At 43.0% G+C, this 18,227-nt stretch overlaps 1 protein-coding gene and 1 long non-coding RNA gene across 6 annotated transcripts in view; both read left to right on the plus strand.

Annotated features, from left to right (window-relative positions):
• Window positions 1–95: 95 nt before the first annotated feature.
• On the plus strand, window positions 96–3,233 carry LOC144367891 (uncharacterized). Its single transcript, XR_013427461.1, has 3 exons — window positions 96–207; window positions 2,595–2,801; window positions 3,053–3,233. It is a non-coding gene; the product is annotated as an uncharacterized LOC144367891 (long non-coding RNA).
• Window positions 3,234–5,551: 2,318 nt separating this feature from the next.
• Window positions 5,552–18,227, plus strand: part of Dnajc16 (DnaJ heat shock protein family (Hsp40) member C16) — a 40,313-nt gene continuing 27,637 nt past the window's right edge. For 3 of the 5 annotated variants that reach the window (XM_005317487.5, XM_013364682.4, XM_078025345.1), the window contains exons 1-4: window positions 5,552–5,685; window positions 7,475–7,659; window positions 12,148–12,214; window positions 15,456–15,792. In XM_005317487.5, the coding sequence (XP_005317544.1) occupies window positions 7,493–7,659; window positions 12,148–12,214; window positions 15,456–15,792 (571 nt within the window). In that variant the 5' untranslated portion in view covers window positions 5,552–5,685; window positions 7,475–7,492. Of the gene's footprint in view, window positions 5,686–5,721; window positions 6,191–7,474; window positions 7,660–12,147; window positions 12,215–15,455; window positions 15,793–18,227 lie in introns of those variants that run through there. The other 2 variants (XM_021733656.3, XM_040287954.2) reach the window with 2 other exon arrangements.

The raw sequence follows: 18,227 nt of genomic DNA on the forward strand, positions 1-18,227 counted from the left end.
TGCCCCCACGTCATTCTCCGCCCTTGAGCCTTAACCCCGCCCCCTGCGTGCGGTTACGTCACTTCCCCGCCCCCTGGAACCGCCCCCACACCAATGCCGCCTACTTACCCTTGCCCCGCCCTCGGGTCAACCCCGAGGCCACTGCTCCGCCCCTGAGTCGGGGCTGCCCTTCGGGGGCCCTCCTGCGGCCCGCGCTGCCGCGTGCAGGTAACTGTAAGCGATTTTGCACCTTCTCCTCTCCCTGCCTTCGGCACGATGACCCTCTTTTATAGAGACTCGGGCACTCACACGACTAGCAAAAGGGAAAGCCCGGCCTAGAGCCCTGTCTGTCCTGACGCGTTCAGCCCTGTCCAGCGTGAGGCTCCCTCTAGCCGCCTGCCTCTGCTCCCATTCCTCCCGGAGACTCGGATCTGGCGCTTACCTTCCAAAGGCGTGTGTCTCATCCGACCAAGCCTACCTTACACAGTCTCCAAGCCCCCCTTCCCTCCCTCCCACCCTGTCACATCCCACCAAGAAAAAACACTGGCAGAAATCTAGTCTTCTGAACGATGATAGTTTTCTTGTGCTCATTTCTTCCTACTTTTCAAAACTAGTTGTTCTGTTGAGCGTCTACTAAACGCCACCTTTGTACTACTCACTTTACAAGCTTTATATCACTTATCCCTGACTAAATCCTGCCAGAGAAAAAAATCTTTGCCTGATATACAGATGTAGACACTGGGGTTCAGGGAAGGGAAGTCAAAGACAGGCAGAGATATGCAGAACTCAAACCCTAACCTGACTCTCCACACACTTTCATCCCTACGGTATGAGGATTGAACGCAGGTCTACCACTGAGCTACATCCCCAGCCCTTTCTATTTTGAGATGGGGTTGTTGAATTGCTCAGGCTGGCCTCAAACTTGAGATCTCCCACAGCTTCCTGAGTCTCTGGAACTGCAGGCGTGCACCACTACACTGGACTTGACTCTACACATTTTTTTTTTTTGGGGGGGGGTACTGGGGCTTGAACTCAGGGGCACTCGACCACTGAGCCACATCCCCAGCCCCATTTTGTATTTCATTTAGAGAAAAGGTCTCACTGAGTTACTTAGCACCTCACCTTGCTGAGGCTGACTTTGAACTCAAGATTCTCCTGGCTCAGCCTCCAGAGCTGAGCTGCTGGGATTACAGGCATGTTCCTCTGTGGCCACCTGACAATACACTCTCAATCAAGAATCCACTTTGGAATATGTCAAAACACAAAAATACTGTAAGATCTCAATTTGCTTCATGATTCTAAAATCGGGAAACACTTCATACCATAAAATGGAATGAACATTCTGATAAACTGAGCAGGGGAGGTTGACTTTCTAGACAAACCAAAGTTAAGGAAAGCAGAAAGAGGAAACAGAAAGCAGATTAGTTGTTTCAAAGTTACTCTGTTGAACCAGGACGCAAAGATAAGACCACTGACTCCAATTTTAAATCAAATTAAAGCAAGTTTGTATTGTGTACACAAAAGCTGGCCAGCGGCTGTGTCTTTCAAAGCCGGGCTAGAGATCAGCCCAGCTCTCAGGAAAGAAAAGGTTTATATAGCATAAAAAGTGACAAAGGGGGGGTGTTTGGGGAACTTACAGCCAACAGGGTTCTGGCAAACATATTACAAGGGCAGATAGCAGCTTAATGATCTACATGGCATGATATTTCAAGGTAGGGAGTAAATTCAGATCCCAACATCAGAATTTACGAGGTGCTGCTGAGGTTTCAGAGAGAGTTGTTATCTGATCAAGGGGAGCCAGGATTTATGAGGCACCACTAAGGTTTTAGAGAGGGTTGTTATTTGATTAAAGGGAGCCAGGAATGGGTGTGTTCAGAGCATGGCCAGGAATTTCAAACAAGTTTAGAAATCTCAGTAATTTATAATAAAATAGAAATTATCTTTTCATGACTTTGTGACAAGATGGCTCCCAATCTTAAAATGGAATTAGGCTGAGTTCATCAACTTTCCTTACACAGGTTAAAACAGGGGAGACTTGGGGCTGAAGATATAGCTCAGTTGGTAGAGTACTTTCCTTGCATGCACAAGACCCTGGGTTCTATCCCCAGCAACACACACACACACACACACACACAAGGGAGACTTATCGTGTTGGCTAAAACTGGCCTGTTTGGGAATTGGCTATTATTTCTCTCCTGTTTTCTCAGGTCAGATAAAATCTTAGCTTTGGCTTGGTGTCAGAATTTTGGCTAGAGAGACTGAAGGATATTCAGAATAATAAGTCCAAGGACATTGCCACTATTTGCAACTGTTCCCCCACCTGTCCTCCTTCTCTGGGGTAAAATTGAAACTTTTGTCATTTAAAAGTCCAGGCCTCAGCCAGAGGGAAGTAGCACAAAAAGAACCTGACTGGCACCAGACCCCAATACCATAAGCCCCAGGAAATTCTCTACTCACACTCCTGTCGCACTCTAAGGTATCAGCCAACCCCAATGCAATGAACCCCAGAAACTACCCTCCTGTCACCACCAAATGAAGCCTATATAACTGTAAGGATGGCATTAACCTAAGAATGGCCTCAGCCTAAATAACTCCAGTTTAAAATAAACCTGCAGGTCCACCAGGCACAGCCTCCAGAGCCCTCCAATATGAATCAGGCATAGCCTGCTAAGGACAAGCCACTCTCTACAACCCTGACAAAACCAAGAGTGAAGACCCTGGTGAGAATGGTGACTTCTCTTTAGGACTCTCTCCTCAGCCAGCCATCAGCTCCACCCCAGGAGAAGCCTCCATGAGTTCCCGACCTGATCACGGCAGCCTGAGTAAGTGTGCATCTGCTGGACTTAAACCCTAAGACTTGAGACTCTAGACTTGGCACTTAAGCTGAGCGTGCAGAGGGAATGTCTGGCATGAGTCTGTCATGATTAAGTGTGTTTGCAGTGCTTAGAGTTAACTTAGAATTGTTTGTTTTGAATTGATTATGTCTACTGCAGTGCCCAGCACTAAAGGTTGTCATTTTCTTGATTAATAATCTAGTTCTTTTTTTTAAATTTTTTTAATATTTATTTTTTAGTTTTCGGCGGACACAACATCTTTGTTGGTATGTGGTGCTGAGGGTCGAACCCGGGCCGCACGCATGCCAGGCGAGCGCGCTACCGCTTGAGCTACATCCCCAGCCCAATAATCTAGTTCTTAATCTTGATTAAGTTCTTAACTAGGTTCTTAATCAATGATTAAAAAAAAAAAAGAACCTATAGAGTCAAATTGTATTGAGTGATTTAGCATTGAAAACAGCATTAGCACATGGACATTCTTCATGTCTCCCCTTGACATCCCTTAGAGTCGCAAGTTTGCCATCCTGAGGATAACCCAGACCCTTGTTTCAGCCCTCACCATTTTCCACCGTGAAAATGAGCCACAAAAGTTGTTCCACTTATTGACTCTGCCGTTGAATAAGAGCGAGCTTGCAGATCTGAGGCCTGCTTCCCACTTCCAGCCCTCCTCCTTTGAGCAAAACTTTTGCTTACAGAGACTGTTTTGATCTGCTGGGGTTTAGTACCCACGCTCAGTCCAAAACAACTAATTTTTTTTTTTCAAAGAGAGAGTGAGAGAGGAGAGAGAGAGGGAGAGAATTTTTAATATTTATTTTTTTAGTTCTCGGCGGACACAACATCTTTGTTGGTATGTGGTGCTGAGGATCGAACCTGGGCCGCACGCATGCCAGGCGAGCGCGCTACCGCTTGAGCCACATCCCCAGCCCAAAACAACTAATTTTGACTTAACAAATGAAACCACTTGAGCTGCAGAACAGTAGTTCAGAGGCTGGGGTGTAGTTCAACGATTAGAGCACTTACCTAGCATGGGACTGAGAGCCTCAATTCAGTCCCCAATACTGGAGAAAATCAAAAGCAGCTCCATTCTTTCACATATTTCACAAGTATTGGAGACTACATGTGCCAAGGTCTGTGCAGGCACAAAGAATATAGATGTAGACAACACAGATAAGATCCTTTAAGGACTGAGGAGGTAGCTCAGGACAGAGCTTTGCATATCTAAGGCCCTGAGTTTGATCCCCCTCCAGGACCACACAGACAAAATAAAACCTTTGCCTCAGGGGCTTACATTGCAGTCAGGAGATAGATCATAAAAATTATAAACAAATAAAAGGTATAGCATGATAAATAGTGATAAATAAATGATAGAAAACTAAGAATGTTGTGGGGAGACTGCTCAGAAAATACACCAAATCCGAATTTGAAATCATTTGAAGAATTTTTATTTTACCTATATTGCCAATTATACCTGTATAGGGGCTGAGTCTAACAGAGTCCAAGTGACCCTCTGAAAGAACAGTAGCCCCCCTGAGGGAAATTTGCTATGTAAGGAGGAAAACCACATCTATGGAATTTTTCAGTTAGTAAGCAAGCAAGTTACAGAAGCTAAAAAAAAAAATAAGATTAAAAAATTTAAAAATTTTAAAAAGAAAGCTGTTAGCAGAACAACTCAGTCAACCTCATCTTGGGTCCAGCAGGTGCTAGACAACAAACAGGTGGTCAGCTGGGGTGAGAATCTACTTCAAAGTCATATAGGTCACCAAGACCACCATATCCTGGGTTGAGTACATTTTGTGGGGAACAAAGTACAGAAGACTGTGTTTTTTTTAATTTAGCAGAAAACAGCTTTCATTTTGTTTTCTCAGAAATGGGCCCTGCAACTGTCTCTTCATGGAAGCTATAACAGAAAAACTAAGGTGGAGCCTAGAATAGCTGAGATGGAGTCCCTACAGCCACACCTGTTTGCTCCTATAGCCATAGTGACTCCATTCCTGCTGCTCCAGCAAGGAGGGAACTGTTACAAGTGATAAGGTAGTTTTACCACAGCAATTGCTTTACACACCCAGGATCAGTCTATAACCTATACCTACAACTTATACTCGTATTGACTTTATTGATTGGTCCACACCACAACAAGAACAAGGGCAGGGAAATATGAAAGCTTTTTTCGTGCCCCCAAAGGACCTCTGATGGTTCAAAAAAAGTTCACCTCATTCACCTGTGCCTCCACATTCTAGAGTGGAGCTCCTGATAGGTACCCAGGACCAGGAGTCCTGGATTCTAGGACTTGGTTAAGTCCCTGACCTTCTCTGGCCTCAGCATACGGAGGAGTCAGACTAGAAAAAGATCCCTAAGGCCTCTTGCAACTCTGACGCTCCAGGATTCTATGAATAGGGTTAAAGAGAACAGGGACCAGCTATTGCTTCCCCATCTTAGTAACCGTTGCTAGACGAGGGCCATCTCCTGGTAGGAGTGGAAACCCCTCAGTGAATCCGGGAGGTCCTCCAGGCATCCCATAATGCATAGCGACGTCGCCTCGCTAGGAGGCACGTCTCGGTCTCTTTGGTCACGATCAACCCTTCGGATCCAGCCAGAGAGTGCGCCTCGTTTCTATAGCAACCACGCCTGGTCCCTGCGACCACGGCGGGTAGAAAGGGTCAAAATATATTCGCAAACTAGCATATCTAACTCAGGTCAGTCTCTGACTTTGGTGCACGGGCCCTTTAAGTATCACGTGCCTTCCCTCTGCCGGGTCCCCGCCTCTTTCCCCTCCCCAGGCCGGGGTGAGCGCTGGTGTGGACGGGAAGCTCCCGGCCCGGCGGACTAGCTGGAGTGCGGACGCTGCAGCCGGTTGGGCCGGTGCCCTTTCCCGGTAACTCCTTCCCGGCGTGACGCGCAGAGCCGCGGACGCGGCGGGGCCGGGCAGGCTCAGGGATTTCCCGTCAGTTCCTTCTCGTTCCGGTCCCCACTGGGCCCGGGGGGAACCGAGAGCCGACAGGGCCCAGCCCAGGGCTCTTGGGGGCGGCGGGGGAGGGGGCCGCCTCCTGGAAGGTTGCGACCTGTGGCTCGAGGCCCGGCTGAGACCTAGAGCGTGTCCCCGGGAGCCGCCGCCTGTTCCGGGGGATGCTGCCCCGAGGGCGGGCATCCTACCTGTTGGGCAGGTGGTTTCCTGCCCTGAGGCCCGCACCGTGGAGCTCGAGACTGTCAGCAGAGAACTTCACAGCCCCCGCCCCGCACCTCTAACTGAAGGGACTGGACTGACACAGTTGAATCAGGCAGCGCAGCGCTGCGTGGCAGAACTAGCGCTAATGCCACCCCTCACTGTCGGCTCTGCTTCGTCTTTTACATACGTTTAACCCCCGTGACGATCCTTCCAGGTGGTGATATTCATTCCCCTTTTATGAATAAGGACTCTGAGGCTTAGTAAGTTTAAGTAACTCGTCCTAGGTCACAGAGTGGCGGAGGACGGTAGAGTCTGGTTCCCAAGCCCATGTGCTTAACCAGTAACCACCTCGCCTTCGCTTTTTTGTTTGTTTGTTTGTTTTTGCTTTAGGACAGAAGAGGTTGTCTTTAGGAAAAAATTGCTTTAGGATTTGGTTCGGCTTGCATGCAATTCTGAGCATTGGTCATCAGATTAATCAATTTTGTGGGGACTCCCAGGCAGCATTAGTCTTCCACTTAACAAAAATCCACTGCTGTTAAGCTTTGCCCCTTTTGAGTAAAGCATCACATTACACACTTGAACCTTAACACATAGTAGCTTATGAGATGTCAAGACACATGTGACCCATGGAAAAAGCATTGTATGGTAAACACAGATCATGATCTTGGGATGTGAATGTCTGTGATACTAGCCCTAACATGCTCATGAAACCGCCAGGAATATTTCCAAAATCTACAATGAACTCAATCACTACACTCACCAGAGATAGAGCGAAAGACATTTTAAGACCAGGCCTATTCTTCACTCTTTGCCATTATTTCTCCTTTCTGTAGAAAACTAAATAGCAACTGCTTTTTCTCATCTGAAGTTTTCATTTGTAATGACCATATTGGTGATGATTAAATTAAAAAGCGGTTTGATTTTTTTTTTCCCTAGTTCGAAGGGACATGATGAGAAAAACATAAAATTGAGGCATACTGAGACTTGCCTAGAGTATTTCACTTTTATATTTGTACTTACTGAAAGCCCAAGAACAGCATAGTGATTTCACTCTATAGTTCAGCACATGGTAAATCTTGTGACTTCATGATTTTATTTAACATATTCAGTGAAGTCATCTTAAACCACATATTTTAAGTTTTCTGTCAGGGTAGATGAAATAATGTATTTGAGATATAGTTGCCCTGATTATCTTACTAATGTTTTCACACTCACTTATTTCTTCATCTCATTTTCAGTCATTTTTAAAGCTTTTCTAATCCAAGGATTCTAGAGAGTTGCTGTTATCTTTTCATCTATAATTGTTCTTAATTGTGATATTCAAGAGTGGTAGTGAGATTGTTGATTTTAAAAGATATGATCAAACAGCTTGACATATTTCCCGCAAAACAGGTTTTGTTTATTTTGTTTTTCATCTATATATCTTATACCTTTACCTGAAAAGCAAGACTGTCCAGGTTTCTACCACTAAAACTTACTGCCTCTTCAATCATTTCAGCTCTGGAAAGGAAGAGAAATGGAAGTGAAAAAATTGAGCATTTCCTGGCAGTTCTTGATAGTTCTGGTTCTGATCCTGCAAATTCTGTCTGCGTTGGATTTTGACCCATACAGAGTCCTAGGGGTCAGCCGAACAGCCAGTCAGGCTGATATTAAAAAGGCTTATAAGAAGCTCGCCCGGGAATGGTAGGTGAAACAAAGAAATGGAAGTTTAATATAAGCTAAGAAGTCAGCAAAGGAATGAAGCCTCATTCATAATTGGCTTATATCTGTCTCTGTTTCTATGTTCAAAATATATATATATACATATATATATGTATATGTATATACATATTTGTTTAGAATATTTATGTAGAACTAATGTTTATGTACTACAATTTTTAGTGGTAAGATTCAAGATTATATTTACTATGAATTCCCTTTTAGGAATACTTTGGTTTAAATTCTTCCCTTAATACTGTTAGCATATTTAGTGTTAAACTAAAGTAAGAAGAAACTTTGATTAAAAAAAAAATGCAATCAACAATGGGTAAGCTAACCTTCCCATGATATATTATTCATAAATCAATTTTTTATTAGTATAATTGCTAAGGGGAACACAAATATCATGTTCACTTAAAAAAAATTAAAGTGCTATGGATTCAACCCAGGACCCCTCACACATGCTACGAAAGTGCTATACCACTGACCTACCTCCCCAGCCCTAAATTATTAATTTTTCAGCTTTAATAAACAGTTTAGAGCCAGGCACAGTGGGGCACACCTGTAATCCCAGTGACTTAGGAGGCTGAAGCAGGAGGATTACAAGTTCAAGGCCAGCCTCAGCAACTTGGCAAGGCCCTGATCAACTTAGCCAGACCCTGTCTCAAAATTTTAAAAAAAGTAAAAAGGGCTGGGGTTGTAGCTGATAAATGACAATACTGGTTCAAATACTGGTTCAATTCCCAGTAGAAAAATAGAGAAAGTTTCAAGAGCTTTTTGCCTTCATTTCAAAAAATAATATTCAGGAACTGAGTACATAACTATTAAGAAAAAAATTTTGGGGGCTGGGGATGTGGCTCAAGCGGTAGCGCGCTTGCCTGGCATGCGTGCAGCCCGGGTTCGATCCTCAGCACCACATACAAACAAAGATGTTGTGTCTGCCGAAAAAAAACTAAAAAATAAATATTGAAAAAAAAAAAGAAAAAATTTTTAGTAAAATAATTGTTTTCATTTGTTGGCAGAATAACAATAAATCCAAAACTTATTTTGGATAGACATCATTGGTTTCTCCCACCAAAGGTTTGGCTATGACACAGAAGAATTGTTGGTTATGTAGCTATCAGGGAGAGGAGAAAAAAGGTTAGAAAGGACACAGGTTGAACCAACCATCAGCAGTGAAGAAAAGTTTGTAATAGGTGCTGTCATTGAGCACCTACTGTATACTAGCCTTCAGTTTTATGCATCTTATTTCATTGAAATCTTATAATTGGGGTTGGGGTTGTAGCTTAGTGGTAGAGTGCTTACCTTGCACGTATGAGGCACTGGGTTCAATCCTTAACACCACATAAAAATAAATAAATAAAAGAAAATATTTTTTAAAAAAGAAATTTTATCATTAACCCATGAAAGAAGATATCATTTGCCCTGCTGTACAGATGAGAAAATCAAGGCTTGGGTTGGTAAAGGTACATTACCTCTCAGTTCCATGGTTTGATCTCTGCACCATTAGTATTTTTTTTGGGGGGGGGAGGGGTCTTTTGCAGGTGTTTTTTTTTTTTTTTTTTGGCTTTTAATCATTTAAAGTATGGGTGAGTGGGCTAGTGTTTGTGGGGGAAGGATCTGAAGGGGAGGAGGGACTTGGGCAGGAGCAGAGCTGCCACGTGTGGGTGATGGAGTGTGACTCTGCCTGGCACCATTCTTCTTCAATAAGCAGATGTATTTTAGAATTGGCCTGGTTGCAATAAAGGTAAAAGTTTAAAATATAAGATTTTGAGCCAGATGCAGTGGCACACACCTATAACCCCAGCAGCTTGGGAGTCTGAGAGTATCACAGGTTCAAGGCCAGCCTTGGCAATTTAGCAAGGCCCTAAGCAATTTAGTGAGACCCTGTCTCAAAAAATTAAAAGGCTGGAGATATGGCTCGGTGGTAAAGTATCTCTGAGCTCAATCCCCAGTACCAATACGTGTGTGTGTGTGTGTCCATGTGTGCGTGCACACACACATATATACACACATATACACGTACATTGCTCTCAATAACATTTCAAACTCTTGCTTTGTGTTTAAGGCAAAGTATACAAATCTGCAGTTAATCCATATGTACACACTTGGAAAGGGAATAGCCTCGCATAGTAGTTTCAGAGCAGAAAAGATAGCTTGGGGACATGGGACCTATTAAATTGTACTGCTTTGACTTTTCTGTCTTCCAGAGCTGAAAGGGGTGTTATGATATTAATTAAATGAGTCATATGCTTCTCTTCTTTAATTAGATTCTCTCTAGGAGTAATTCATCACCATACAAATATATAGTGTCATCTAGTGAAAATCTAAAATTTTATTTTACTTTTGTGTCTCTACTATACTGTTATTTTCTGCAGCTTTGGCCATGGCAGCAGTTTATCACTTGGAACCGTTTCCCATTTCACTTCATAATGGTTTCATATACACTGAAAAAAGCTGTGTTTCCCTTGTAGAAGGGAGAAGTGGTTGTTAGATCATATTTTACTAAGTGATTTACTAACCATTTCTTAGACTTCACAAGAATCTTCCCTTGTTTGGTGAAACCACTTGAAATTATCTTTTTCCCCTCAGGAAAACTATGTTTCTTTCCCAATAATTAAGTTTTCTCCTAGGTACTTTTCATTTGTCATCCATATTAGCAAAATAAAAGGGTCCTTCTACCCCAAGAAAAACAAATTAGTATGGCATGGCTCAGGCAACTGCATGGTTAAATGATTTCGTCTTGTTCTCTGCTGTATTTTTCTTTCTTTGTTTTTATTCCTTTAGTGTTTAAGGCCAAGGTACCTCCTCGATAGCCAGGAGGTACCGTGCACACTGTTCTCTTCACTGGAATTTAAAGGTTGCCTATCGTTACAGCTCATGAGATAATTTCATATTCATTGAAAACAGCATTGGAGATACTTTCTTAAGGCTCAACTTATCCTTTTCTAAGTGTTTTCAACTTTGTGGTATCGTCCCACATTTAGGAAAATGCTCTTTCTAAGCTGACACTGTCTTGTGCTCTCACTGGTTCTTAAGCCTTGGCCACCTTGTCGCAGGATCCATGTTCCCTAAGCCAGCCATCCTTGAGATTTTGCTTCAGTCTCCCCCCAAAAATCCCTTTCTACCCTTCTCCCCCAAATTCTTTTTGTTAAATCATTTGTATGACTGCATAATCTTATCTACTCAGCCTTTAGCCTGAATTTGAAATTGGAAACACTTTTTTTTGTTTGTTTGTTTGTTTGTCATTCAGAACCCTTCTGTGGAGTCGCCCTCTCACTTCCTTAAGTCAAGCTCTTTTCGTCACACCTAGCCAGGATTTTTTTCCCTGACTAACATCCATAACAAGGGTTAAATAGTGAAGGAGGCATGATGTCCTCATTCAAGAGCAACCATTTTGAAGTTTCCTTGTTTTTAGAGAGACCAGAATTTGTGGTGTAATTAATTCAAACATATTCTGGCTAGAATAAGTTTGTCAAATTGTAGTTTTTAAAAAAATTATTATTCCAAGACACATGATGTGTTTTAGTCATTTGCTTTCCTGTGAATTATTTTCCTTTCCAGGACCTTTGCTAGGGGAGATTTAGTAGAGGTTAATAAACAAGGTTACATAAAGAATAAAACTCTTGATATACAGGATGTCTTGAAAAATTAATCTATACAAAACACAGATTTAGATCTTGGTGGGTTGCATGGAAGTAAACTTAGCCCCAGCTCCCTAGGGCTTTAAAAGCCCCAAAGCTGAAATTAGTATAAACACTAAAGAGTCATAGAATGATACATGATGTTTAAGAAGATGAAACAGTTCATTACCATCTGTAAATAACAGCAAATGTTGAAGATTTTGTTCATATCAGTTGAAGTAACCCTGCATGAATGAGACGTTTTCACAGCTTAAACACGTGGCCTTGGAAAGTCATTATCCTTTCATAGGTAGAAGGCAGAATCGACGACCAGAGTACTGCTGAACACTAAAGTGTTCTAATTTTAAAGTTAGCGGCAAGATGCTGCTGGAAACCTGCATTACTTTCATCGCAGAACCTTAAAGCCGTTTCTTAGGCTTGCCTGCGCTGTCACAAGACACACCTGCATCAGTATCCAGCTAACATGAGGGAACACTGCTGTCCTAAGAGAAAACACCTGTTCTTCAAGGATAAGTGATTTAGCCTGAACCCACTTGAGCAGCGTTGGGGAGCAGAGCAAAGACAGGCACGTGTCCCCCATCTCAGCGAAGTGCCATGCTATCTGGCGCTTTGAAAATTTGCCCAGCTGGGAGGAAATTGCCTATTTCAAAATTTCATTTATTATAGCCATGTGAAGCAAATGATTGCTTCTACCATTTATTTTAGGAAACTGTCCTAACAAAATGTCTTCCATTTGCCTCTGATGTGGTGAACTGTGTATGTAAGGATGTTAAGTAATTGTGGGTAAAGAAGGAAACCCTGTCTCACTGGCTGCCCGTCTGTGTTTCAGGCATCCCGACAAAAACAAAGACCCTGGAGCAGAAGACAAATTCATTCAGATCAGCAAGGCTTACGAGGTACTATGTCAACCTGTGGTGCAGCCACAGTTCTTTGACTTGGGTGGTCAGTTCTAGAATGTCCTTTCTGAAAAGCATGCCCGACCCGGTTTCTGAAAAATGGTGGAGAAAACCTACTTGCCACATTCACTATGTTGAATCATGTGCCTGATCATCAGCTCTTAAAAATTCCAGCCTATTTTATTTTATTTATTTTTTTAATGGTTTTTAGCTTTAGAGGGACACAATACCTGTATTTCGTTTATTTTTGTGCATTGCTGAGGAGGATCGAACCTAGTGCCTTGTGCGTACCCCAACCCCAAGTCCTGCCTTTTTTGGGGGGTGGAGTACCAGGGATTAAACTCAGGAACACTCAACCACTGAGCCACATCCCCATCCCTATTTTGTATTTTATTTAGAGACAGGGTCTCACTGAGTTGCTTAGCGCCTCGCAGTTGCTGAGGCTGATCATCCCGAGCCGCTGGGATTGCCTGCACCATCTTGACCACCGAGCCCTGCTAAGTACTGCATTTTTTTTTTTTTTAATTTTTGTTAGTTGTATATGAACAGCATGCCTTTGTTTTATTTGTTCATTTTTATGTGGTGCTAGAATTGAATGCAGTACCTCAGACATGATAGGCAAGCGCTCTGCCACTGAGCCGCAGCCCAAGTCCTGCCTATTTTAAAGGTTTAATTAGAATTGTAAAATTACCCAGAATGTGTCTTTATTACCTTTATAGAAAGTTACCTTAAAGAATCATACTAGGTGTGGTGGCACACGCCTATAATCCCATTGGTTTGGGAGGCTGAGGTAGGAGGATCACAAGTTCATGCCAGCCTCAGCCACTTAGCAAGGCCCTGAGCAACTTAACAAAACCCTGTCTCAAATAGAAAAGGGGGGGTGGGGCCGCTGGGAGTGTGGCTCAGTGGTTAAGTGTTCCTGGGTTAAATCCCCAGTACCAACAAAAAGAATCGCTACCATTGTGCCTATGTTTATTAACAGTGATACAGTGCCCAGATACCTTTAAACACAAGGTTTTCATTAATCTTCCAGCACAGCAGCTCGAGTAGCTTGGTCTGGGATGAGCTTAACAGAGAATTCAGCAAGTACAACTGAGCCCCTAGGTTTGCTACCAGACAGGGGTCCAAGGAGGTCCCTTCTTTTTTTTTTTTTTTTTTTTTTTAAGAGAGAGTGAGAGAGGAGAGAGAGAGAGAGAGAGTGAGAGAATTTTTAATATTTATTTTTTTAGTTCTCGGTGGACACAACATCTTTGGTGGTATGTGGTGCTGAGGATCGAACCCGGGCCGCACACATGCCAGGCGAGCGCGCTACCACTTGAGCCACATCCCCAGCCCAAGGAGGTCCCTTCTGAGAGGCAGTGTAACTTTGACTTGGCCCAGATAGAGTTTTTGTTTGTTTTATTTGGGGGATTTTTTTGTGTGTGTTTTTTAAAATTTTTATAGTTGTTAGATGAACACAATATCTTTATTTTATTTATTTTTATGTGGTGCTGAGAATCAAACCCAGCGCCTCACACATGCAAGGCAAGCGCTCTACCCCTGAGCTACAAACCCAGCCCGACTTTTTTTTTTTTTTGAATGGACATATTATCTATCCAGATATTGAAAGTGAAGTGAGATGTTTGACATTATGGAGCAACATAAATAGAAATGTGCGTCATGAATTCAGTGGATAGGCATTAATTCATTTAATGGGATCTACTAAGACCTCATCCATGTTAAGGTTGGCATTCAGTGTGGGATACAGTGACAAATGAAACACTCCCTGCTTTCAAGGAGTTTTGTTTTTTGTTTTTTGATTAGGTATATATGACAACAATTGCATTTTGATTCATTATACACAATTGCAGCACAACTTTACATTTCTATGATTGTACACAATGTAGCATCTCACATGTTACTAAGGTAACGATGTCTGTCTCATTCCACCATCTTTCCCGCCCCCATGCACCCTCCCTACCTTCCCTCCCCTTTGCCCAATCAAAGTTCCTCCATTTTCCCTGCCTCCCTCCTCCCCATTAAGGATCAGCATCCACTTATCAGAGTGAACATTCGGCCTTTGGTTTGGGGGGATTGGCTTACTTTGCTTAGCATGATATTCTCCAACTCCCAGATGGACTCTTAATTTATACCCCGGAAAAGAGGAATTTGAGGGTGTGTGGGAAGGAGGGCACAGGCAAAGGTTGGTCAAAGGGCAGCGAAGCAGAGGCAGGGCAAGGAATGAGCCCTCTATGTGGAGGATTTTGCTGGGAAGAGAAGTGCGGATTCCCAGGCTTACTTTTGTGAAAATCAAATTCTGTGTCAATCATTTGATATTCGGGGTTCAGGGTGTTTCATGTGTAAGCAGTCCAGCCATAATCAGTTGTGGGCACATTGTGTAGGTCTGTGGATCTGGTGACATTTATATCGGTTATGTTTTTGTTCTGGTTGATCTGGTACAAACGTGCCCTGGAGGTTTTTCTTCACCTAACTAAAGTGACAAGCATGGCTGGTCATGCTCAAAGATCCGGGTCTCCATCTAGTAAGGTTCTCTTGCTCTATCCCTAAGAGCCCACCTGTCTCAGCTTGACTCATCTTCCTAAACAGATTCTCAAATGCTAGATGTCAGAGGCATTTTTAGGTAAAACAAAGCCAACCAACCCACAGGCCCTGGACTCGATTCTGTGGCTACTCTTTGGGACTCACAGCTTTCCCTACCTTGATCTGAACTTTCCAACCTCTAAAGTGTGACCAAGTTAGTTTTCCTGTGACTGAGCCCTGGGGGGTCAACGCTATGTTAAGTTTAATCTATTTTACTGAAGGGCTTACTGCCTAGATAAAGTCTTTAATGCTGACACAGGCATGAGTATCTGAACACCTGAGACACGTCAGCCTTGAGTTTTCGACACGTCAGCCTTGAGTTTTCTTCACTGTTTCTTTCTCTCTCTCTCTAATTAATTTTATTTTTTTACATAAACGGAGCACAACTTTTCTTTCCCTGGTTGTACGTGATGTAGAGTCACACCATTATTACCCATACCTAGGGGTGATAATGTCCATCTCATTCCACCATCCCCCACCCTGCCCTGTTTCTCTTGAGAGAAGTTTCTCGTATGTTGAGACTGTGTGTTTAGAATGTCTAATCATGTCTTATTCTCTACATTTATATTCTTCCTGCTTCTCAAACTGCTTAAGAAAAGTCCTTTAGTTTACCCTTTTTGTGGATTAGATTTCTCATCTACCTTTCTTTCTTTCTTTATAGATTCTTTCCAATGAAGAAAAGCGATCCCACTATGACCACTACGGCGATGCTGGGGAGAGCCAGGACTACCAGAAGCAGCAGCAACGGGAATATCGCTTCCGCCATTTCCATGAGAATTTTTATTTTGATGAATCCTTCTTTCACTTTCCTTTCAATTCTGAGCGGCGGGACTCCATCGATGAGAAGTATTTATTGCACTTTTCCCACTATGTGAACGAAGTAGTTCCAGACAGCTTCAAGAAACCCTACCTCATTAAGATCACCTCGGATTGGTGCTTCAGTTGTATCCATATCGAGCCTGTTTGGAAAGAAGTAGTCCAAGAACTGGAAGGATTGGGTAAGATAATTCTCTCCATTGGGGGAGACGTATTCACCAGGTGACTTTTATGGGTCTCTGGGGGAAGGGAGCAATGAGCGTGATTTCTCAGCACATGGTGATCAGTGCTTTCCAAGGGTGCATTTTTGCATAGGGTAGATGTGTAAGCTGCTTTGGTTTTGCATTACTGATTGGAAGCTTTATAGATACATTAAATGCCTACCTAACACATAAAGAAGCTAACAAATTAATTATGGTTGATTAAAGCAGCCCCCAATATTGGGGTTTGTTTTGTTTTATTTTGGTTCTGGGCATTGAATCCAGGGGTACTTTACCACTGAGCCACACACACACCCTGCCCTTTTTTTTTTTTATTTTGAGACACACTCTTACTAAATTGCCAAGGCTGGCCTCAAACTTATGATCCTCCTGCCTCAACCTCCTGAGTCACTGGGATTACAGATGTGTTCAACCACACCTATCTTCAAGCCTCAATTTTAATGCTAGTGGGTACTGCAGATGCTACGGTACTTGTCATTTCACTGTGCATGAGTTTTCTAGGGCTGCCTTAACAAAGTGCCACAGCCTGGGTGGCTTAAAGAAGAGGTTTATTTTCTCATAGTTATGAAGGCTAGAAGTCTGCGACCCCAGTGTCAATAGATTTGGTTTCTTCTGAGACCTCTTCTCGGCTGGCAGATGGCCAGCTTCTCATTGTGGGGCCGCATGGTCATCTCTCTGAGCATCTTTTTTTGTATCTTTACCTCTTGTAAGGACACGTCATTTTGGATTAGAGCTCATCTTAATGGGCACAGTTTCACTGAATTTCTTCTAAAAGTTTCACTCTTAGCTCAGGCTGCCACAATAAAACACCACAGGCTAGGTGGCTTAAACAGTAGGTTTCTTTCTCACAGTTCTGGAGGCTGTAAGTCCAAGGTAAGGGGCCAGCTTAGTTGGGTTCTTGTGAAAACTCTTTTCCTGGCTTATGGGCAGCCATGTTGCTGTATCTCATGTCTCTTCTTATAAGGCCAATAATCCCATCATAAGGATGTCACCCTTCATGACCTAATTTTCTTCCTCTGGCCCCTGTCCAGATAGCATCATAAATGGGGTGAGGGCTTCAACGTAAGGATTTGGGGAGAACCCATATTCAGCCCATAGCAGTCTGCAATAGCTGTAGGGTATACATTAACCTCTCTTTCACCCATATTTACTTCTTAGTGCCAGGAAGATAGTAGTGATTCTACTATTTCCTAAAAGTTGGAATTACGAATTAACTATGTGTATGCTGTGTTTTATAGGCATTAGCAGACCAGTTCCTCAGTACTTAAAAGGGAACAAACTCAACCCTAGGGGCTGAGGGGCCTGGACTTCTCTGGAGAGAGCAGACTGCTGGAAATCATTGGTTCATTTATTTTACAACAGATATTGAACCTGTTGTCCAGAAGCACTTGGGTACTCAGATTTGGTGGGGTGCTTTCCTGAGACTGACTGAAGCTGCCCTTGGAAGAAGCTGAGGGGCAGAGTGTAGAAGCGTCTGGCATGTGGTGGGCTGTCAGTGGATGCTTAGTGTGGCCAACTGTGAATGAATGAGAGTCTAGATGAGGTGGAAGTCACAGAATCAAACAGCTCCTTCATCACAAGGCATAGGTATGTCTCATGCCATGCTCAGTGGTATATTGAAAACTAATCCAGGAGCTGATGTTGTCCTAGAGCATAAACACTAAGCCACTGCATGGTTAGGAACAAAATCAAATCAGGGCCCAAACTGCATTTTAAACATGCCAGACAAACATAGGTGGTGTGAGGCAGCACAGCACAGTGGTCATGGCTGTGGGCTTAGAGATCAGTGGACCAGTGTTCACATGTCAACTTGTCATTTACTGTCTTTTTATCCTTTTGAAATATTATCTAACCCAGGTTTCTTCACCCCTAAAGCAGGAGCAATAATGTCAAACCAGCCATATCATTATGAAGATTAAATGAGAAAAACTTATGCCAAGTGCCTAATAGATATTAAGCACCTAATAAATGAAACTTAGGGAATTTCTGATTAACTGGGTTTTATGGTTTACCAAAGTAAATTTGGGGGTTGGAGGTGGGCGGGGGTGGTACTGGTGACTGAGTCCATGGGCACCACCACTTATCCACATCCCCAGCCCTTTGTATTTTAAGACAGGCTCTCATTGAGTTGCTGAGGCTGGTCTCAAATTTTTGATCCTCCTGCCTCAGCCTCCCAAGTCACTGGGATTACAGGCATGCACCATTATGCCTTACACCAGAATAAAACAAATTTTTAAAAATATTTTTTAGTTGTAGTTGACACAATACCTTTATTTTATTTATTTATATATGGTGCTGGGGATCGAACCCAGGGCCTCACATATGCTAGGTGAGCGCTCTACCACTGAGCCACAACCCCACCCCCCAGAGTAAAAATTTTTTTAAGTGTCTGTTTT

This window comes from Ictidomys tridecemlineatus, chromosome 11 (assembly GCF_052094955.1).
Source record: "Ictidomys tridecemlineatus isolate mIctTri1 chromosome 11, mIctTri1.hap1, whole genome shotgun sequence".
NCBI classification, from domain to species: Eukaryota; Metazoa; Chordata; class Mammalia; order Rodentia; family Sciuridae; genus Ictidomys; species Ictidomys tridecemlineatus.